General features: G+C 37.0%; 1 protein-coding gene across 1 annotated transcript in view; it reads left to right on the top strand.

Annotated features, from left to right (window-relative positions):
- Nucleotides 1-23,272, top strand: part of RP1 (RP1 axonemal microtubule associated) — a 194,967-nt gene that overhangs the window by 40,703 nt on the left and 130,992 nt on the right. Inside the window, exons 5-18 of the mRNA XM_068188719.1 lie at nt 1,946-2,109; nt 4,073-4,159; nt 6,747-6,879; nt 11,345-11,496; nt 12,146-12,224; nt 12,882-12,957; nt 14,497-14,573; nt 14,660-14,691; nt 14,833-14,962; nt 16,294-16,397; nt 18,360-18,533; nt 19,284-19,499; nt 20,598-20,775; nt 22,330-22,461. Of these exons, the coding sequence (XP_068044820.1) occupies nt 1,946-2,109; nt 4,073-4,159; nt 6,747-6,879; nt 11,345-11,496; nt 12,146-12,224; nt 12,882-12,957; nt 14,497-14,573; nt 14,660-14,691; nt 14,833-14,962; nt 16,294-16,397; nt 18,360-18,533; nt 19,284-19,499; nt 20,598-20,775; nt 22,330-22,461 (1,734 nt within the window). The remainder of the gene's footprint in view (nt 1-1,945; nt 2,110-4,072; nt 4,160-6,746; nt 6,880-11,344; nt 11,497-12,145; nt 12,225-12,881; nt 12,958-14,496; nt 14,574-14,659; nt 14,692-14,832; nt 14,963-16,293; nt 16,398-18,359; nt 18,534-19,283; nt 19,500-20,597; nt 20,776-22,329; nt 22,462-23,272) is intronic.

Below are 23,272 nucleotides of genomic sequence, written 5' to 3'. Positions count from 1 at the left end.
GTGTCTGAGATGCACAGATAAAATAAAATTGTTTTCATAGTTAAGACTGGAGAAGGCTGAAGAAAGAACCTCACAATGCTAGAGGAACACATACTGATTGACAGAGGCAAAAACACCACGAGGATAAAATGAGCTACTTTAATAGGATAGAAAAGCATTCAGCAGGTATTCTGGGATTTATAGAGAGCATGTCATACATCTTGAAGGAATTCAGTTTTTATCTTGCCATAACTTAAGAAGAAACAGCCAACATAGCATACAGATCACAGTCCCAGGAACTCTTAGTTTATCTTGTTTATCTGCTTGCTAGAAGGAAGTGACACAATTAGGTAAGTAATTCCACTTAATTACTAAATCTCATTTTGAATCTTTTTCTCTGTAGTCATTACAGCTTCCACCAGAGAGATGTTCTAGAGCTTGAGTCCTGCTTCTGATGTCTGTCTTGAATGTTTTCTAGTTTCCATTCTCAGCCTGCTCATAGTTTATATACATGTATCCCAAAGTCATCACTGTAATTTACTTAGAAAAGTCTTTTTCCTCCTTGGTATCCATCAACAAAATCAGATATTTTCTCAAGTTTTTCTCCTATAGAAATATTTTTTCTATTTCCTTTAATCTGAAATGCATAAGGCATATTTCTCTTAATTATAAGGATGTCAGAGGAAAAGAAGACCATTTAATTGTTCAATGTATCACTATTAAACAAATACCTTGACTTTTATAGTACTAATAATATAAAATGTCATTAATCTAATAGCAATGTTGATGCACTGCAAGAGTTATGGGGAATAGTTAATACAATTTTCTCACCTTGTGTCACAGATTAGCCCCAGTCAGAACTAAGCCCCACTCAGCTGCTTGCTTACTTCCCTACCAGTGTGATTGGAGAGAGTAAAAGAGAGAAGATTCATGGGTTGAGATAAAGTTTAATGGGTAACGAAAAAAGGTGCACACACAAGCAAAGCAAAACAAGGAATTCAATCATCAGCTAATTTGAGCTGAATGAATCGTTTGGGTTGCAAGGGGCCTTAAGACCGACCTAGTTCCAAAACCCCTGCAGTGGTCAGGGATACCTTCCACTTAGGCTCCATCCAAACTGGTCTTGAGCACTTCCAGAGATGAGACATCCACAGCTTCTCTGGTCAACATATTCCAGTGCCCCACCACCCTCACAGTGAAGAATTTTCTCCTAATCTTTAATCTAAAACTGTTCTCTTTCAGTATGAAGCCATTGCCCCTCTTCATGTACTACATGCTCTTGTAAATAGTCCCTCTTCATCTTTCCTGTAGGCTCCTTTCAGTTACTGGAAGGCCACCCTGAATCTTTCTCTTTTCCTGGCTGAATAAACCTAATTCTCTCAGACTTTCCTCCTAGCAGAGGTTCTTCATCCCTCTGATCAGCTTGCTGACCCCCTCTGGATTTTCTCCAACAGATCAAAGTCCTTCCCGTGCTGGTAAAACTTCAGTGTGTTCCAAACAAGCTGCTACATCTTTGTAGCTAATCACACCTTTGCAGAGATACGGATCCTTTCTTAAACAGCTCTTTTTCAGTAGAGCTAATTTGCTTTCAGGGTCCCTAATATTTAAAGTGATGAGTGTCAAGGCTGCCATTACACAGCACTGCATGGAGTAGAGCTAATATATTCTAAGTAAAGAGAACCCCATATTTAATACAATATTTCAAAACTGTCATTGAAAGGTGATCTATGTTCATTCAAATTTGACTTGGTCATATAGGACATTTAGAATAAAAGATGTGAATGCAACCTGACATTTCTTGACATGCCAAACATAGCAAACTCAATATTTGCCTGCTGTAATTTTGTGAAACACACATTTCTGTATTCATTGACATACTATTACTTAGAATTTTGATTACTGAAATGCATTTTATGTAAGAATCTTGAGTTTAAGCAATTCAGTGAGTCTTTTTATCTTTTGATAGCTAGGAAATGGAACGTGTCAGTCCTCACCAGTGATGTGCCATCTGCAGGAACAAGCTCAAAGATTTATATTACATTGTATGGGGATCGTGGCAGTTCGGGTCCTATTTTTCTTGATGGAGAGAAGGGAAAATTATTTCAGAGAGGCAATGAAGACATCTTTACTGTAAGTAATATATATTCATTGTGTTGCCCTCTTGCTTCCTGCCAGATTGCATGACATTTCAAACTCTATGTGATAAAAGGCAGCTTTTTGTGTGTTGCGCATATCTGGAAATGAGAAACAAAACTTAAATGTAGAGCTAAATTTAGTATCCTTTCCCACTCACTTATCCAAAGCTTATTTGATTCAACATGTTTATTGTCTGTTGAAGAATAACTACTCTTTTATTTGTATTGTGCCCAAGAAAATTCCAATAAACATATGACAACAGATACTTGTTTAGTTTGCAAATTTGAGACAGGGCTACAATATTAAAAATCAAATGAGGAAGTGAAAAATTAGGATACAGAGTAAAATCTTAACCTTGTTAAACACCTGCCGCTTTATTGAAATAGAAGCAAATTTTATACCTGCAATAAATCTATCTGAAACTGTTTCTGCTTCCAGTTACACAAACAAATTCTTCCTCAGTCAGTCTTATATTGTGTTGATTTAGGTGAGCCAGACTAGGTCCTTTATCACAATCTGCACAGCTTGAGTGTGTATATAGGATTGTCATGGGCTGTCCACAGGTGTCTGCTATAGGGCCATATAACAAACAGGTGCTTCCATCATTAGTATCCAGGGTAGCAACTCCCCTTCTGAGAAAAGGTGTTTGATGCCAGCACTGATGAAGAGCTCACCTTTTCCACAGTCGCCTGTGGATGTTTGGAATGCAGGAAGTGCAGTTCTTATCCCTTTTCTCAGAAGAATCCAGCACCCCTGATATAGAATGTCATTCTCCATCCATGATATCAAAACCAGCCAGATTGAAAGGAGTGGATAAAACAAGTAAGCAGGTCCTGATAGATTAAAAGACCCTCTTCACAACAAATGTTGTTGGCTGCTTCCTGTTGCCATTACTGAATTTAATTTCATCATTTAAAAGTCACAATGACTTTTAAGTGCAAAATATGGAGGACAGTCCGATTGTTTGAGATCTAGGATTCCTCTAGGCAAGGACCCATAGCATTGAATACAATTAAGGAGAACCTACTCTGAAATGTATAGAACAAGAAAAGGCTTTCTGAGTGCACTATATTTGCACATAACTGCGGTCTGTCCTCGCTGCTCTGCCTCTTTATCATTTATAACACTGAGTTCAGGATAATGCATGATACAGGTAACTCAGTTCACACCCATCTATACAATGTCAATGAAAACATGCAAATTAATTCTATGGAAAACAACAGGAGAAAAAAACAAGCCTACATAATAACAAAATAAATTATACAGTGAGGAAGGAAGACTGATGGTGTACTTCCAGTTCCTTGAAGATAAGCTTTCTATTTCTACACTTAAGTTCATAGTAAGGTTGTTTGAATAACCTTCACACAAAGTTATTCCCTCAGTGCCCTGTTATCTGTACTGGACATATTCATCCAGCCTGCCCAAGAGCTAATCTTTCAAATACAGCTTTTTAACTTGATTTCATTGAATTTTTTGTAAAAAGAAGCATCAAAGCTGAACACATTGTTTCCAAAAAATTGTAAGGCATACACTCCTGGAGGGGTAGGGAGAAACTCAGAGGTATGTAGGAGCAAAAATAATTTTGGAGCAGGTCACTAGTATAGATGCTAAACTGAGACAGGTTTCATGGTCAAGACACTTTTGTTTTTTAGTCATACATATGGTTTCTATTCATCTCCCACTGAGGCAAATATTCAGCCAGGAATTAGTACAGCAACTTCCTGGATATTTAAATGGGATTGGCAGGCCAATGGGATTTTTGAGGGCTGTCTTTTAGAAGGCCCAAATATCTAAGGATTATCTGAAGTAAAATATGTTGGAAAGGCTAGCTTAAATGCCAAAGTATTTAATTCCTCAAATTAAAAGTCTCACCTTACAGTTACTAAATTAATTTCTGTTGCATGTCTTTTCTTTTTAACAAATGTTCTGTGTTTTATTAATTGTGTTTCTTTTACAGGTCAATACTAGGAACATAGGACATCTCTACAAAATACGTATAGGACATACAAATGCAGGAAACTCCCCTGCCTGGCACTGCAAAGAGGTAAAAGCAGTGAGGAAGAATTTTATCTGTCTGAAAGCAGTCACTATGACAGTGGATTCAAAATATGAGTAGAGGAAAAAAATCCCTGGGATTATATTAACCTCATCAAATGCTTTCACCTTCATTTAAGGGATTACTTATGAAGGAATGGTATTGTGTGGAATTAAAGCAGCTTATGATGTCTGGGTTGGCTGTTTGCAATTTAATACATTACGTTTCTTTAAAAATGTGTGGCTGGGCAGCAAGGAAGACTGCTTAACTTAGCTGCTATAGTCTGAGTCTTCTACAGTCTTTGTGTGCTACAAAGAACAGTGCCTGGATTTTGTTTAAACCCACAAAGTCATGGAACCCAGCATAGCCAAGTCCTCCCCAAATCTGTGGCTGATGCCTATGGGTCCCTATGCACAGCACGAAAAAGACAAGAAGACGTCCTTTTCCCTCCTTATGTAAAAAATATCTTGATGCAGGTAAAGCAAATATAATAAAGCAAAGAGAATGAGCTAAGTGCATTTCAAGGTTTGGTTGGGAAGCACAGTATAGAGGTTTCCGGACTGGAAATTAAAGGATCTGACTTTTATCCCAATATCCAATGTGATACTATGTGTGCCAATTATATCCTATGCATGCCTGAAACCCTTCCATCTTTGTGGCAGAGTTTCTTATCTTTCAGTTAAGAGACTGCAGTTTATGAAGAGCTTTAGAAGCTGCTGGTAAACTCAGTGTTCACATTATATTTCATGGTATGTCCAGATCTATAAAATGCAAAGTGCCCACTGAAGTCAAATATTCATTGATCAGTGCTCAAAATCTGTTGCTATTTGATGCTTGTCTTTTCCTGAGCCTGTGACTCAGAAGGAAGAGATCTGGGAAGTGTTAACTGAAGATTAGGCAAGATCCTGTGAGTTCATACCTCTAACCAGTTCATGTCTACTCTGAAATATTACCTATCTAAGACTAAATTATCTAAGACTAAACTGTTTTCACTCTAAGAGATTTCCTAATAGAATTATAGGGATTATATGTCTTTCAATTCAAGTGATGACTGCCTGATTATAAAACCTAGCTATTAGTTTTCCAGCTGTACTGAGTTTTGGAGACAGATATTTAAAAATGAGAGACTGAGGAAGTCTGACAAAAAATAAAAGGAAAGAGAAAGAATGAAAAGTTATTATTAACCTTCTTTCCACCTAGGATATATTAATTGAAATCAACAGTAAAATTTTAAAAATTGCAACACTTCAGTGTGTTCCATTAGTTATTTATTTATAAATTTTAATTGTCTCTTTATGGAATCTCAGTCAATCAGATACAGTTTTTAGGGAGTGGTTCATTAGCCAGGGCCAGGTCATTCCCTCTTTGTAACTCTGGGCAGAAAGTCAAAGAAAAGAAAAAAAAAAAAAGGAAATACATTCAAACCTTACAGATAGTGTTTTTTTATGGTTCAGAGACAAAGGAATACAGTCACTGATTTCTAGACTTCACACAAGAGGAACAGCCTACAGTCACTTAGCATCACTGTTTCTTGGGAAGCCTACTTTTTTTCCAGGAAGAACTAAAATGAACAGACTGTTTTCTACAACTGCAGAGCTTTTCTGGTAGTTAAGCACATTAGTCCTCCATCAGTGTTCCATGGTTACTGTGTCTGTATCTGTACTGAGATGATATCAGACCAGGAAAAGGTGCTGCTTTGCTAATCAAAATTTCCCTTTCAGGATTCATCAGCAGATGCTGAAGGTGTTCCAGGTTTTTCAGATGAGATGAATCTTTGTCTTTAAAGTTTAATATTCAAAAATGTTTCCAGTAAATGTGAGTTTGTTGAATATTCAAATTAAGGAGATTAGATTCTGCAAAGCACAGGATGAAACTACAAGTAGGAGTGTCTTCCCTTCTCTCTGCCGATCTAAAATCTAGTGTAGATACGGGTATAAATTAGCATAATCAGGGACTATTAGAACATACAGCAGCCTCTGAAGTGCTTACTAAGTAATGCTTTGAAGTAAAAAATACCCTCTTTTCCTCCTTCAGCTGCTTTTCATATGGTCCTTTTGCTGCTACATGCTTGAACTTGGGCATGGAAGAAAATAATGTAGGGCATTGTATGGGCCTCAGTTGGTGTTGGGATTAGTTGGGGCACTTTATGGTTTATTTATGTCTCAAGGAGTGCTGAAGAATCAAAACCTGTGCCTTTAATTCCTGTTCTGATAAAAGTATAAGGAATAGAATACAAGCATTGACAAGCTTCCTGGTGAGAAATTCTGGCTGTGGTAAGCCATGCCACCTAGTGCCAGCCCCCACGGATGTACCAGCTGGAACTACAGCTGTAGCTTGTGGGAGTGCACCCGAGCTGACAAAAACGTGTTCCTCGGTTGCACTTGAGTTACTCTGTCCTGAGCTTTCAAATATGACTGAGTGAAAAGTCAGATTTGGGCAGTTGGATCCAGGGAGCAGAAATGCTCCAAACCCATGGTTTTGTGGTTGTCCGCAAAGCTCTACCTGCACAGATTTCAACAGCATCCCACACGTTTGATGTTCTGTTCCATCTGCTCTGAGATCAGCAAGTTAAATTGGAATTCTTGGTGCTATTTAGGTGCAGTTGCTGAACCTTTTCTCAGGGGAGCAGTTCTCTTTCCCTGCACATCGATGGCTGGCCAAGGACCAGTCTGATGGGGAAATATCTGTGGAGCTTCCTGTTTTACAGCAGGGTCAGCCTATTCTTCCAGGTAAGCACAATACAACATCAGCAAAGTCAGACCCCAGACTGATGTCGATAGAAGTAAGTCCATTGTTTTTCATCAGGCCCTCTATTACTTTTTGGCTGCCACAACACTTTTTCTGCTTTGCTTTCTTGTTGTTACTGTGCATACTCAGGTAAAAAGTTAAAAAGCATTGAAAAAGAAATGAGAGAGTCTTTAATGCTTTGAATTTCACATGTTCTTAAAGTGGATTCCTTGATTGGTAAGATTTTCAGTGCTTATGTTTGGTTTAAAATAAAGGCAATAGTGAAGACATGTCAGACATGTAACCATCATGAAGGCAGCATATGAGCCAGATCACAAATTCTGCTTTCAGTAACTGAGAATTATAGCTCCAGTGTTGCTATTGTAGCTGCTGTTTAAGTCTCTTTCTGGTAAGTGGCTCAGACTTCCAGAATAGTTTTAACTTTTGGATGTGAAATAAAACTTGCAGAATAAATATTTCAGGAGGCTATAAGTGTTAAAATCTCCATTATTCACAGGGAGATTTTATCGTAATTCTAAATGTGAATGATTCCAAAGGATATGAAAATAATTGGGTGTTGCTGTTGTTGCACTGTTTTAGTGTCCTGCTCTACCACACCAGTCCCTGACATTGCTAATGATCCCTCTGCTTGATCAGTGGAAAGGGGGTGGAAAGTCTGTGCTTGTTCTTCCCTTCTCTCCAACTGGCATTGTTCTTTTCTGGAAAATTTATATGAAAATTGCAAGGACTTAGCAAGAACAATGTGTCCTGGGAGAGATGTGGGTGAGGGAGCAAGAATGCTGTAGCAGATTCCCATCCTATTGGGGTGTGATGCTAGAGGGGGAAAAGCCATAACACCACTGGTATTACTTGAGCTGGGACTTCACTAGAAAAAGATCCACCTGGGACATGTCCTTTTCTCTTCCCCACAAAAATCATTATCAGCTGCAGAGGACAAAATAGGATGAGAGAAACTTCCATTCTAAATTCTCTAAAAACTATGAAACCCCTTTTTTAGATTGTTTAACAATTTATCAGTGCTTAATGGTGTTTCTATGGTCCCTTGTGTTGATCTTACAAAGTTGAAATTATAATGAGTATTTCAGTGGTAACAGATATTGTGGGTGCAGGCTAGAGGAAGAGGATATATACAAAAAAATTGAGGGGCAGAAGTCCAGAAAATGGTCCATGGATGTGGGAAAACATACCTTGGGGCAGTTACTCTTGTAATATAGAGATGAGTGGCCTAGAGTTATATTTATGCTTCTCCGTGATGATTGAGCTCTGAGATTAAGAACCTGACAAGAAGATCAGAGAAAACCAGGTTTGTGCCCCAAAAGTATGTTTTAAGAGAAAAAGAATAATGGGAGAGATTTCCCCCAGTACTTAGCAGATATCAATGGCTCATAAGATGCTCTAGAGAGAGAGGACCATCCACATTAAACACCATGATTTTTGGTCTTGGGTGGTCATGATCTTCATGACAAGAGAAGCCTCAGTGGCACTCAACCTGCTTCCTCACAGGTTTGGGAGGAAGTATAGGAAGTATTGGTCAGGAGACCAATACTGTTTTTATAGGTGGGCATACAAACACACTGGTATGAAAGTCAAGTGCCTCCTCACCCCTTTGAATAAATGCTAATTAATGATAATTGACATATTGTATTGAATATGCTCTATTACCCTATTTGCAGTATATTTTCTTCCCCAAATGTTCTCTTGTTTAAATATCCTGAGATGTAGACCTCAACAGCCTCAGTTGGTGCTAATAGCATATGGTGCTAATAATGCCAAGGTTCTGTACTCAATCCCTATATGGGCTGTTCACTTAAGAATTGTAGTCAATGATCCCTGTGGGTCCCTTACAACACAGAATATTCAGTGATTCTCTGAACATCCTAATTTTTTGGCTTTTTCTGAGTAGCAGCTTTCCATGTTTCTGAAATGAAGATACAATGAAAGATTTTTATTATCGAGTAATCTTCATGCATGAAAAGCACAAAGGCACACTTACAACCAACCTCTCAATCTGCATTTTGTAGTTAACAATTTCTCTCTCACACAAGGGAGGAAGAAAAGAGCTTCTATGCATTTCTACCAGCTTCAGTGTAAAAGGGGTCATGCAGAAGGCTTTGGAGAAGGCAGTTTCATCTCTGATTTAGTAATTGAAAGACGGCCCCTGTGTCTTTTTGCCAGTGTTATATTTCTGCATGAGACAGTGTAAAGGGAGCACAGCTTTTAACTTCAGAGAAGATAGTTTGATAATGGAACAGTGAAGGGGTCTGGATTCAATGTGAGAGATGATGAGAGGCACTTTAAAACCAATTTCTGAATAAAAAGAGGCTGAAGCACTCACTGATTTAACATTCTTTTTTATTCAAAGGAAAAACATGGGAATTAAACTGCTAAGAAGTGTTACATAGAGACTTTGTTTCTATAATCTATAATGCTGGAGGACTGAGCAGCATTCCTTTGACATTACCTCCTCTACCATTCTACTTTTGTCCTTGTCTGCTCATGGTTTATGACACAGTCATTAATTATATCCTGAGAACAAATCAGGGATACATAGTGCTGGTAGCTGGTGGACCTTTGCTTTTCTTCTTGCAGGAATTGAAAAGTAGGTAGTTATTGAAGGAGGAAATTGTTGCAATAGAGCATTGTTGTGGTCCTATGCATGGAATTGTTGGTCTAAGGAGATTAATTCTCTCCCTCTGCTGTGGTCCGTTCACGGAGCATGTGTTCATGTGGGTGCTGCAAAGAAAAAAATTGGGCAAGTAAATAGATCGGGTGGTGACATGTGAAATTATATGGGTAAAATGCAGTAGGAATTAACAGTTGCTAAATGCAAATTATTGTGAGTATTGAGACAGGCATACACTGGGGAAAGATAGTGCCTGATTACGCTGCTAACTAAAGAGTGTCAAAAGCTTCTCCTTGTTAAATGTGGCTGGCCTTTGCCACATATTTCAGAGGAACTCAGAGGCTCTGATCTCAAAATGAGTTAGCTCTCATGCCAGAAGGAAGCTAGCACTAGTGTTCTGTGTGGGCACATGAAAACCTGTACAGGCTGTTTAGTATTTTTGCTAAATTATTACCATTATCCAGATTGAATTCCTTAAAGATAGCTTGTTTAGTAACAAGCACAAAAAGCCCATGTAAATAAATGAGAGATAATAATGAAAAGAATAAGGATGAATAGAAAAATTGTAACACTGATCAGCCACCTAGCATAATTGCAGATATCTTCAGTGCTTATTAAAGGAAGGTGTTTGGCCACCAGAAGAGTGAGATCTGGAAGCAACCTCCTTCAGAGAATTACAGCCAAGATTAATAATGTGTTTCAAATAGAAGCTGACAATTGAATGATGATAATGTTGATGTTGTTTCGAACCCAGTGGTTCAGAAACTCTTTTCTGCTTGAAAGACAGAGAAGCACATGGACACCTACCCTTGGAAGAAGAGCTTGTGTGCCAGAAAATGAGGTTTTCTCTTCCCCTTTCATTCTCTCTGTACTTCATGCAGTCTAACAAAATATTGTTAGTATATGTTGGCATAAATTTTGCCTTTCCCATGTTAATACTGAAGATTATGATTGTATGTTTTATCTTACTTCTGAATTTTATGGAGTTCCTACATCTGCATTTTAAGGAACACAGTTTTATATTGGTAGATATTTTTATGTAGATCATAAAATAGTCTTTAGTTTCATCATATTTTAATTCAAATTTAGTTTTATTTGAAATATCCATTCTTATTAAATAAATGATTTATTGAATTTAATTCTTAGTTGTTCCATCCTAAATTTATATTCTTTAAAGAATTTCCATATGGAATATAGAGAGGTTACTTATCCCTGGAAACATTCAAAATCAGGCTGGACATGGTTCTGGGCAACCTGATGTAACTGAGGATGTCCATGATCATGGCAAAGGATAGATGATCTTTAAAGGTGTCTTCCAAACCAAACTATCCTATGATTCTGTCCTGTAGCATGAATAAAATAATAAAACAATGCGGTTTTCTGAGTTTTGAGGTCCTAGAAAACTGAAATTATGGTGCTAGGTTTTAGTCTATTTGGTTAACCAGTGCATTCAAAATGTTAATGGCTCCTATTGCTTTTTATAGTTTTGATCTTACCACTTATGGTGACACTAATCTTGGATTTACATTATTTACTTTTCAGTTTATGATGATTTCAAACAATGCTGCAGGACCAAGATATGCTACTGGGCATTTAGAACTAACTTGTCTTTGCATTCCCCACAAATGAGAGCCTGGGACACAATAATAAATGTAACAACCATAAAAACCATAAAAGCAGCTTTATATTTTATTGAATAGGATTTTTAAAGTTTTATACCCTGTCCTTGACACAGATGTCTTTGGACTCCACAGCCAGCTAGATGTTATTGTAACTATATAATAGTGTTTGTGGCATGAAAAGTTGTCATCTTTTATTGTCAGTGACTGTCTACAAAGTGCATGTGACAACTGGAGACCTGTGGAACGCTGGAACTGAGGCTGATGTCTATATTTCTGTCTATGGAGAAAGAGGTGATACAGGATCAAGACAGCTGCTCCGGTCGCAGAAACCCAAGAAATTTTTAAAAGGACAAGTAAGTGAAAAGGCATTTTTTGATATGTTTGTCTGGCTTTTCTCTCTTGGGTGGGTGGTGATTCCAAGAAAGGTGCAGTTAGAAAAGAGATAATTACTACATTCCTATGGCTCCCCAAAATTCCCTAATTAAGTTCCAAATACTTTCTAAAGTTATACCAGTGCTTTTGGAAGTGAGAATTTTCACTTTTAAAATAGGTAAGCTGTGTACTTTTGGTTTTAACTCCTCTAAAATTTTGATTTAATAAGCAAAGAGGAAATGAAATTTCATTTTCTATTTGCATTTCTAATGTTGAAATCTGTTTTAATTTGTAATTGTTTAGCCATTGATGCTTTCAACAGGTTTCTCTTTCCTGACTCATCCCATTCATTTGAATGGCACTACTCCCATTAGCAAAGTGATCGGGCTTGCTTCTACTTCTGTTTTGGGAAACCTGACCTTCCTGTTTTGCTCTCACTTTATTATCAGCTAATATTTCAAATTGTAATCTTGACAAAAGTTATATTGACAAAGTTATAAGTTTTATATAAGACAAAGTTATAAGGGTTATATAAGACAAAGTTATAAGGGTTTTTGGGCCTTCAGAATTTCGTGGGTGAAGAATGTTCTGCATTTCAGATTTTTCTGAAATTTTGTTGGTTGATTACAGACTGACATCTTTGCTGTTGAAGCTGTGCACCTTGGATGTTTGTACAAGATTGTTATAGGACACAATGGGCTTGGATCAGGTCAGAAATCTCACTTTTGCTCTACTCTTAACCATTATGTTAAGGATAGTATCTGACAGTAATTTTTTACTAATTCCTGTTAAAAACTGTGAAGAAGGGGAATGTTTTCATGCTAAGACATTGATTGTGTCTTGTACTAAAGTTAAAATGAGCTATTATAATTTTAGATGGATTAGCTTTATCAGTTGCACTGTAAAGATGCAATTGAAGATTTTTGTAACACTATCTTGTCATTAGACTTCCAATTAATGGTGAAACCTAAAATGCTTGCAGTCACAAGTCCTACTTTTCAAACTTTTGAGCGTAAATACTAAACATAGCAACTTATTTTGAGCCATCATAAGCTGATATCTAATTTTATTGTTATTTTGATTGGCAAAACTAATAAGAATCATATGATGGTAATGCTATAGGAGGGAGGGATGTAGCCAGGGAGAGAGACCCAGCAGCTTGCAGGCCCATAAGGAAGCTGTAGAGTACTTAGAACAGGTACTATCCTCCCTCCAGCCGTGAGGGTAGCTGTGACTCTTTAAATAGGCCAGTGGACCTGCAGATTTTGCAGTTCCAGTAGAAGAGAGAAAATTGTAGGAAGTCTGACATAATTAAATGCATCAATTTTTCTCTCATGAACAATGTTTTGTCTTTATTTCTTCTAAGGAAATGGATGGTTTCTGGACAAAGTTGTAATCAAGGATCCTATAACAGATTTGGAATATACTTTTCTTTGTCACAGGTTGGTTGCGTTTGAGTTGGGTTAGATTTTTAATAAATTTGTAACTACTCTTAGTTTTTCTGCTGAAATGTCCTGTAAGGGGAAATATGTGTGTCCTAAGAAGTGAGTTGAGATGGTCTGATTCTTTTTGCAGCTCTAAGAGTTGTATTTGGTCAAACATCTGGTCTTTGAACTAAGAAATAAAAGCAATAAAAAGTTCTCTGTGAGAACTTTCTATTCTTACACCTTTTGGACTATTCAGGATAGGCTTTTGTTACATATTTTCCATATCTAACACCTTGTATCTGACACCCATGGGTTCATCTGTTCTTGCGTGTCATGCAATGCAAGGCTTTTCAGAAGAGCGCCTTGCTGTCTCTCAAGCAAACTGTTCCTGATTTACTGAAGTTAATATGGAGATTAGCTTGGGGTTCAGTGAGCTCAGGATCAGACTTTAAGATCCTGTGAAATGACAATCACAAATGCAGCTGCCTGACCACATCCCCTTTACTCATTTGCTTTGCAGCCTGTCACTGAGCTGCAACATAATTTGAAGCAGTCCTAACTTCTCTGCCTTTCCCCCTGCAGATGCTGCTGCTCTGATTCTTCTGTTCTGTAACTCATTTAGTTTTATCTATGCCTGATTAATTCTCAACACCTTGTGGAAAAATCTTAATCGATAAATATCAGTGCAAATATTAAGAATGGTAAAGTCCAGTCACGTAAGAGTCTAGCTGCAGCTTGCCAGTGGCACCCCAATTCTATTTCCTCCTCTCACTTCTCTGAGTGAATAAATAACTGCCTGAGACAGCCCAGAGTGAGCGATGTGCGCACTGAAACTGATTTATGTGTGAGTAAGGGCTTTCTGCCTATCAGATACAGCACCTCATCCTTGCCTGACCTAATTTTGAGTCCATATTCTAGATGAGATGAACTGCTATGAAGAGATCTATAATGCTGGCTTCATACATAATTTAGGGAGAGTTCAAATCCATTTCAGGCAGAAAAATACAGGGTATGTGCTAGTTATTGTTAGAGCTTGATGCTGGGCTTGCTATCTTGCTCTGAGTGTGTGAATGCTTTTGACTTAAATGGAGTTAGACTTAACTTGCATAAGTAGATGTGCACAAAGGCATTGTGAAAGTATAGTTCAGACATGGTGAAAGTGTTGCCACTGTTGGGTTTGCCTCCTCACATAGGGATTTTCAGGGCATGGAACAATTTGTGTCTTGCTGTAGCCTTCTTGCAGACAGGAAGAGCAAACATCATGCACAGTTCATTATTGATCTGGGGTGAATGTGAGTTCTCTGACATGTAACAATTCAGTTAGGCCCTTTTACCTCAGTCAAGGAAAGCATTTATTTATGTTTCACCAAGAACAAGAAGGAAAAATAATTTTTTGCCAATGTTAATCTCTTTTTACTAAAGCTGGATTTTTGTATTGCTGTTTGTCAGCCTTGAGACTTTAATGCATAGGACAGCAAGTATTGTATACAAGTGTCATGCATACTTTGGAAGTTGCCAATAAAGGTTATTACTGAAAGAGGTTCTGGTTCTTAGGTGGCTGGATCAGGGACAGGATGATGGCAATATTTCTAGAGAACTGCCTGTGACAGATGCCAGCATGCTTCCAGGAAGTAAGTTAAAATTGGTGGGGAAGAAAACTGTCTCAAAGGGAATGAAGAATCTCTGCAAATTAATTACACTGTTTTTATCCACACAGGACAAGAGCTGGAACTCAAGAGAGAAAAAACTGTAAGAGTATACCCTTTTATTTTAACTTAAACCACTGAAATTATGCTTTGAGTGAAATCAGGTCAGTTGAATGCTTTGTATGACAAATTCCTGTCTATCATCTTCTCATAATTCTTCTCTGTTTGTTGTTTACAAAACTAGTGGGCTGCAGAAAAATGGAAATTTCGGAAAGGCATTACACTTCAATTTTACAACAGGGTCACCCATGGCTTCATTTGCCTCTACCCAGATAGCAGAGTTGATGCTCTTGGTGACAAGAAAAACAAATACGGTAAAGTATTTCCCATGTGGATGTATGCATAATATTGACTTTAATATTGAGATTCCTAAAATGGATAGGAGTAGATAAACATGCTAAACATTTTCCTTACTTAAAATATACATTTGTTAGTGACTATAAGGACTCAGAAAATATATGCTTAGTTTACACACACACACACACACACACACAAATTCTCATATGGTGTCTTGTCATTGGCTTTCCTTTACCAAATAGAAAAACTTCCTGTAGTCTGCAGTTTGGTGCTCCCACAGAACTCACATGGCAAGGACAGCTAGAGTCTTTTGAAACTAGATGCATCTAAGATAACAAGTTCAAATTTAGGTAGAGTTCATTAATAAGGAGTATATATATATATATGCGTGTGCGTGTGTGTGTACATATATATATATATATATATAATATATATATGTGTGTGTATGCATAAATTCATTATATTCCATTTTTATAATTGATTTTAATAGCAGTCTAACAGTTCCACCCTTTATAAACTTTCCTCCTACTGCATTAGTAACACTTTAATATATATCATATTAGGTACATGTATTTTATTCCCTTGGAAGTGATGGAACTGTTCAGTCTTTCTGACATCTCACCAGGGACTTTACACAGGGACCTTACACAGATCTTTTTTGAAGTGATACAATCTTTCAGGTCATGCCAAAGAGTGCATCAGGACACCACAGGATTCCTCCAGAGACAGCTGCATCTTACAAAACTGCAACATAATGGATTGGTAGAACAGTTGCTTAAAAAATTACCGTTGTCCCTGGGAACAATAAAAAATGGCAAGAATTTACCTTTCATCAGTATTTAGTAGCTATAAGAGTTAATTGTTTGGAAAATTGGCCAGATTTAAAATTTGAGAAGCCATGAGTTATGCTGCAGGATTTGCTTTACAAATTCTAATATGGATATAGAGAAAATGAAGTCTCTTTTCTTACCTGAGAGCTTTATGTTCCCTACATCATCTGTTATTTATCATCTAAATTCATTGCTAGAGCCTGGTTCATTATGTTGGAGTTCTCAGCTCCTTTTTATGGATTTTTTTTTAAACATATGTGCTGATAAAAAGAAATTTGTTCCTTATCATTACCTCTCAGGGCTTTTCTCCTCAAGGCAGCAAAATAGACAGTAGTCCCTAGATGCCCTTTCCTGAAAGAATGAGAGAATTTATTGATCAGAGAGGTCAAACTGTTGAGTTAAATACTTAATTAATTCTTTTTCCTTGAAAATGATAAACCATTGATTGTAATTAAATGCAAATATGAATTAATAGACTTTCATATTTCTGGCCTTTTTTTTTTTCATTTAACTATTAGGTCTTTTTGATGTAAATGTCAAAAGGAGAAATATATGTATATTCAGCAGTCATCAAATGCCATCTCTTGCTCTTGCTCTTGTCAGTGGCCGTGTAGCTGGAAAGGTAGGAAATGCTGCTACTGATTCCTGCTTCATAAAGACATGCCATTGTCTGATTAAAAAAAAAAAAAAGGTTTAAAAAACTTTCTAATAAATAATTGTACTTCCAATCAGATAAGGAGTGAAGAACTGCAGAACCGAACCCAGGAAATTGCTGATAAATAGGTGAATTTAGAGATAGGGCTTTATTTTTTCACAGTTTACTTTTTACTTTTTGGTTAATTTCTTTTCTTTAATTCAGAAATACCAGGCCATTCCAAGATATCATTTATATTTTTTTTGCCACATGCTGACAAGCTACCTGAATGCCCTAATATCACCTTTTTTCTGATAAGGAAAAATTCTCTGGCTTGATTTTAAATGCCTATTTTTCCTTTGTGTTTTTTCTTTTTTTTTTTTCAAGTAACATGCCAGTCATAAGACAGCTGGTATAATCCAGGGTTTGTTTTAATGCATTTTGATTTGTTCCAGCCCAACTTCAAGTCTTACTATGACCTTTCTTCCTCAGCACTTGCAGTATACAAGTAGGTAAATGGAATTGTAGAATTCAGTTCCTTCTGATTGTAGAATCAGAGAATATCCTGAGTTGAAAGGGACTTGCAAGGATCATGGAAATCTGACTTCTGGCCCTTCACAGGACAGCACCAAGAGTCATACCATGTGCCTGAGAGAGTTGTCCAAACACTTCTTGAGCTCTGTCAGGCTTGGTGGTGTGACCACTCACCTGGAGCGCCTGTTCCAGTGCCCAGGCACTCTCTTTGTGAAGAACCTTTTCCTAATAGCCAACTGTCATGACCTATCCCAGGAAATGGGAATAATCCAGGTTCTTGTAAAGTGACTCCTTAGGGCTGATTAGAGTGAAATGGCACTGGATGATCAATGTGTGTAAATATATGTCCAGGGTTTAAATGAGGAGTGTAGGTGGGAATGCCCAGGTACCCCTCCTCATGCAGGGGAGCTTTCAGTCCTCCGGTGAAAGGCCTCAGAAATAAGTTTGAGGGTGCTTTGGGAATTTTTGATGTTTTATGCCACCTGTAAGACATGATACCTGTCTCTCAAGCACTGGAGGAACAAAAGGGCAACACAAAATTGCAATTTAGCTTATAATACATGTACTTTGAGGACATGCTTACTCACTTGTTTCACAACTACTTCTAAAATCCATACAATTTTCCCCTCACTTTTATAGATATATTTAATCTGATAGACAGTTCTTTTAGCTTTTTCTTCAGAAGATAGTGCCTTGAAAATGAAAAGTTTTCCTAGAAATATTGATTCTTTGTAATCTTGAACATTCTAAGATGATGAAAATCGGAAGTATTATCAATTATTAGAGGGATTCTTAGCATTTTACATTGATTAAAATTCTAGTTTTATTTAAATATGAGAATGTGATGGGTTGCTATGTTATGGGTTGAATTATTATGTATTATGTATTGATAAATGTTTTGATAAAATATTAAATTAGTTATTTTATACAATGGGATTACAGAGCCTGCCAAGCTGAACAGGCAAACATGGAATAAAGCGTGTTGCTTTACTCTTTCATGTAAAACGTCTGATTCTCTGAGTGTTTTCTGTGATAACAGTATAAATGAATGAGGACATACACAAAGGCAAGAGAAGGCGAACTGGTGGCAAAGAGTTGCCATGGCTCATTTCCTGTCTATGTCAGCTTTATACTTTGCTATCTTTATAGGCTGTGATACACTCTCCAAGTGAGGCACCCAGGTATCTTTCATATTATTGCCAGATCTATGTCATCTTACAATGAGCTGTTTCTGTCAAATTCCACAGAGCCCACAATTTCACAACTGCAAATCTGAAAATGGAAAGATTTTTGTGCTAGACTGCTAGAATTGTGGGAATTGGAACAACACAGAAACTCTGTTGTGATACTATCTCTGTTGTTTGGATTTTGCCATATAGTTCATATAATTTATTATTCCTTCTTTGACTACGTTAGAGCAAAGACAAGGCCTGCTGTGAGCTCCGTGTTCACCTTCAACCCAGCAGTTGTGCCATTCTTGAGTCAGCCATCTACCCAGGTCACACTGTGGCTTTCAATCTCCAAGGCAAAGTAGCTGATGAAACAACGGGATATGCTGGGCTTTCTAAAGAATTTGTTGTGCATGTCAAGGTAAGGTGGGAAGAGAAAAATTAGGAAGATCCTTCTAAAATTTGGTGTTATAAAGCAGATTTTTTTCTAACGGAGTTTCAGAGGTTTGCGAGGTAAAAGAGGGATCCTCTTCCACGAGGTGGAGCTCAACTACAGGTTAACAGGTAGGCGGCACTTGAGAAGGTTCCCTTGACTGCTCTCCCGGGGAGAGCGGCGCCGATACCGCAGCTGGAACATGCAAAGAGAGTGGGCAGTAACACAGGAAAGATGAGACCCTAAACTTCCTAGCAGACCTTCAAAAAGTAGCACACGAGAGCTGCTGTTGAAAGGACACAAGTTCCTTAATTTGCCACTCTCCTTGTTCTCTGGATGTTGTGCTGTGCCGACTGAGCAAAAAAAGCAGGCATGCTGCAGAGTAGGGAAGGATTTCCGCTGCTCTGGTTAGTGCCTAGGCAGAAAGCAGCAAATATTCAAAGATTGGAGGTATACTTGAATTAGTCGAGACTGACTCTTTTATCTTTTATATAAAAACATGCATGAGTAAGTGCTTAAAACTAAATGGTAGGAGCAGTATCAGTATCTTGAATTACTTAAGACTGACTCTTTGAGTATATTTGAATTACTTGAGACTGACTCTTTTATCTTTTATGCAAGGACATGCATGAGTAAGTGCTTAAAACTAAATGGTAGGAGCAGTATCAGTATCACAATTTATTATGGAGAAAAGCTGTGCTGTTCACAGAGGACTTTTTTTTTTTCCCTGATCTAAAGGGTGTGTTTCATCATGGTGCCATCATTCTGCTCAACACAAGTCTCTGCCAGGCTCTGTCCCTTAGACCTGATGGGAGCTGCAATGGAGCAGGTCAGCAGCACCAGCAGGAATCCTACTGGAAGGTGCATAAAATCCGCTCTGGACTCTGCATGTTTGAAAGTGTGAAAAAACCAAGAATGTACCTGAAGATCAAAGATGAACAGTGTGATGGAACAGTAAGCAGTTATTGTTTGTATTTCCCTCTGCAGATAGTTTGAGTGAATTGTCAGTGATAGGAGAGACTCTTTTTTTATTTGCTTGGATAAAATTTACATAAAACTTTGCTCAGATTAAAAACATTTCAAATCTTTTCCTTCATTTGCCAAAGCAAAAGCAGAAAAATATAGCAAGAGAAGGTGTTGTATCAATTTGGCAGTTGATGGAATCAGTAAAGATCTGCTTATATTATTAAACTATTGAGAACGTGGATGTACTTAAAACTTACGTACTGCTAGATAGATGATGCAGATAAAAACCATTAAAGAATAACTAAGATGTGAGTGACTGTATACTTCACTGACTTTTAAAGTGTGATTCTGTTAATCTAAGTTAATAAATTTAAGAAATATTTTTGCATAATTTTTATTTGGGAGTTTAAGAAAACTGAATATGAAATTGAGCTGTGTAAGTACTCAGATATAAGGTCCATGAGAGTTTTTTCATTGCCTCTAGCACACTTTCAGAGATTAAAATATTTGATCCATATTTTGAATATAGGCTTTGTGAGTATCTTGTTTTTCAGCAGTGCTCCCACCAATGGATCAGGACATCCATATAAAAAGTGATATTGGGTAAAGGTTTTGAAATTAAACTTGTAAATGCTATGAATTTGAGGAAAAAATGTATTACATCTATTTAATACATATTATATTATACAGCATTAGCAAATCTGGGCTATCCATAAAATTTGTATAGAGATATCCTATGTGTTCTAATATAGATATTTTCACATTCTTTAATCCTCTGGAAACTGTTTAAGTGGGAAACTCCTTTGAATATATCCTAGCCCTTGCCCAAATCCTAACATAAATCAGAATGCTTTCACTTGGTCTTTCACTTACCTAACATATGTGATTAGTCTTTCTGGTCATAAAGGAATAAACTGGGATTAGGTGCAGGTATGTCTCCATGTGTGTAGTAATGTGTCATGTTGTGAAGAATGTAAAGTTAATCTGAAATATTACTGGAAAGTAATAACAATTAAGACTATTAAAAAGTCTTCTAGCTACATTAATTCAATTGTTGCATTCATGTTTCTGTTATCAATTTTTTAGGGCAAGGGTGATGAATACTGTCATTTTAAAATTGAGAAGAATTTGGAAACTGGATCTGTGAGTTTGGAATCGGTGCAAAATAAAGGGATATATGTTGGTCTTCTGCCAGATGGCCAAACTAAACCAGTTGTTAACACTGGAGAGAGAAATATCTTTTTCTACCCACAGGTCATCAAATGTATGTGATTTCTCAATAGCCTATGGTTTTATTTAGTAATTAGTGTTTCTAATGGACAAAATTCAAAGCAGAAGTGTAAAATATACATTGACACAATTTCCCTTGTGTTTAAGTAGCTTTAAAAGTGAAAATTTTATTGTAATCATACTTAATTTCTCCTACATATTCAGTTAACTTCATACCTTTCTTATAATAATAATAATAAAGATAAAAATAAAAATAAAAATAAAAATAATAATAATAATAATAATAACAGTACTACAGTAGATGTCAATTGTTTTACTACAAAGCTTTTGAAAATGAGAATTGAAACGGGGGACAAGATAAAGACGGCATTGACTCCCTGGGTGTATTCCCCATTCTGGCCACAGATTTTGGAAGCCTGGGAAATGTTGTCTTGCTGCCAACTCTACCACAGTTTTTCCTGATTTTATAGGGATATTAGTAGACTTTCAAGAAGGCCTACTTGGCAGTGTTCAGTTTCTTTTTCAGTGATGTGAAATACATTGTACTCCCCACCCAAATTTTGTCTCAGCACACTCTGGATCACTGTCATTGGGTAGCCTGCTTGTCTTTTCCCCTTCAGGAGAACAAAGTTTTTAATTTGGTGAAAAACTAGCTACTAAAGATAGCCAACTGACTTAGATTATAACTGCAGGAAACACTATTCTGCAGGAAATGTATTCTTATCTGATGGACTTGACAACAGACATCAGGAAATGAAACAACTCATGAAAAGGCTAAATGGATATCAGTTTGCAATTGAGAAGTTGCTCAGATTTTTTCCAAACACATGCAGAACATACTTATCTTAGCAAAAAGAGAGTCTCAAAACCTACAACCACTCTTACTGATTGTTCCATGTATACTGTGATCGAAGCAATATGAAAGTGACTGTAAGCACAGCCCTACTGTTCTGTCCCTGTTTGCTGAAGGGTGATAGCAATATTTTAATCACTACGTCCTTGTAGAAATGAGAAAATTATTTTCCTTTCTTAACTTTTGGAAGAGCAGTTGTTTCAATAGAAATTGTCAGCAAGGCAGTGTTTACTGGTGTCATTAAATAAAGCTAAATGTTACTTTGTCACAGGCTTCAACTCTCCTGAATATGTGTTGCTCACTAAAAGGAATATAAAAAGCACCTAATATTTTCTATGCAAGCAATAAATATTGTCGGTCTGACATGTTCATATTAGCAATATCAATTTACTTTTTATTATTCAAATGGCCTCTAGCAATTTTCATTTCAGCATTTCCACTCTTAAGAAAAAAACCTTTTGGGGGTGGAGAAGCTTATTTTTGGGGAAGCTACATGTTAACAAGTCATTTTATTCCTACATCAATGTTAATTTTTTACTTAGATTTTTAAAACATTGAATTGACTTTAATTGGTATGTCAGTTCTGTTCCCAGTTTTTGTAGTATTCTGCTAACAATAGAGAAAGGATTTTGATGTCTATCATGTGGAACAACTGTGAGATCTGTTGTTAGCTTCTGAGAAAGAAAAATCAAATGGCTTCTAGCTAGTGACAGATTTTACATTTCATTGTTTTAGTTGGCCGGGAAAAGCCTATGGGAACATCTGCAGCACCCAAACAAGAGAAGAAAGACTTCAGAGGATCTCAAATCCAACAAGCAGAAGCCCAGGAGCCAGTACCTCAAAGGCTTTCAACTCCCCCACCCTCAAGTAAGTGACAGTTTACAAACCAGCTGTGGTACATGTTTTATGCTTGCCCTCTGTGCGAGTTTGCAGAGACTTACCTCAGGAAGGACAATGAATGGCTTTTCTAGATTACTGAATTATTCACACAAGCACATTACATAAAATACATTTCCAATTGCTCTTTTTCTAAAAGGAGCATTGGAATGTGGTTTATTGATAAGGCAACAATCAGCAGGTTGAGTAACTTGTTAAATAACTTCATTAAAAAAAATTAATTAGTAACCTATTGATTGAATATTTCTATGGAAATTAAAAGGTTGATATGGTGCAGAACCCTATCTAAAGCTCACTGAAAGAATGGAATATTTCTCATGTATGCTCACACTCATGTTTTCTGCTTTGTGGTTCACTGGAGGAAAGAGGAAGGTTTTGATGCATTGCATGCTAGATTTATACCCATGATTTTGCATATAGGAGTTGGATAAACAATGTTCTGGTCATGCTTCTGGAGTCATGGTCTAGCAGATGTGTTTTTCTAGAATAAAATGCTTTCTCTTTAGCTAAATAAGTTGCATAAATGGTCTAAGACAAGAATTTTTGGAATATTCAGCATCCTAATACCCAAACTAAAGAAACTAAATAACTAAACAAAACAGGGACTGATACATCTCTTAAAGAGTGAGGATGATCATGTTTGCTTCCTGTATCTCTTATTTCAATGTACCCAAAGACCCTGACAGTCTGAATTGTGTCCTATCACCAGAAAAATCATGTGGGGTAAATGGAAACTACAGAGCTGCAAACATCATATGGAGGCACATTCATATAGTGGAAA

This window comes from Anomalospiza imberbis, chromosome 1 (assembly GCF_031753505.1).
Source record: "Anomalospiza imberbis isolate Cuckoo-Finch-1a 21T00152 chromosome 1, ASM3175350v1, whole genome shotgun sequence".
Classification (NCBI taxonomy): Eukaryota; Metazoa; Chordata; class Aves; order Passeriformes; family Viduidae; genus Anomalospiza; species Anomalospiza imberbis.
The sequence above is the reverse complement of the archived record's forward strand: the minus strand, read 5'-3'. Positions and strand labels throughout refer to the sequence as shown.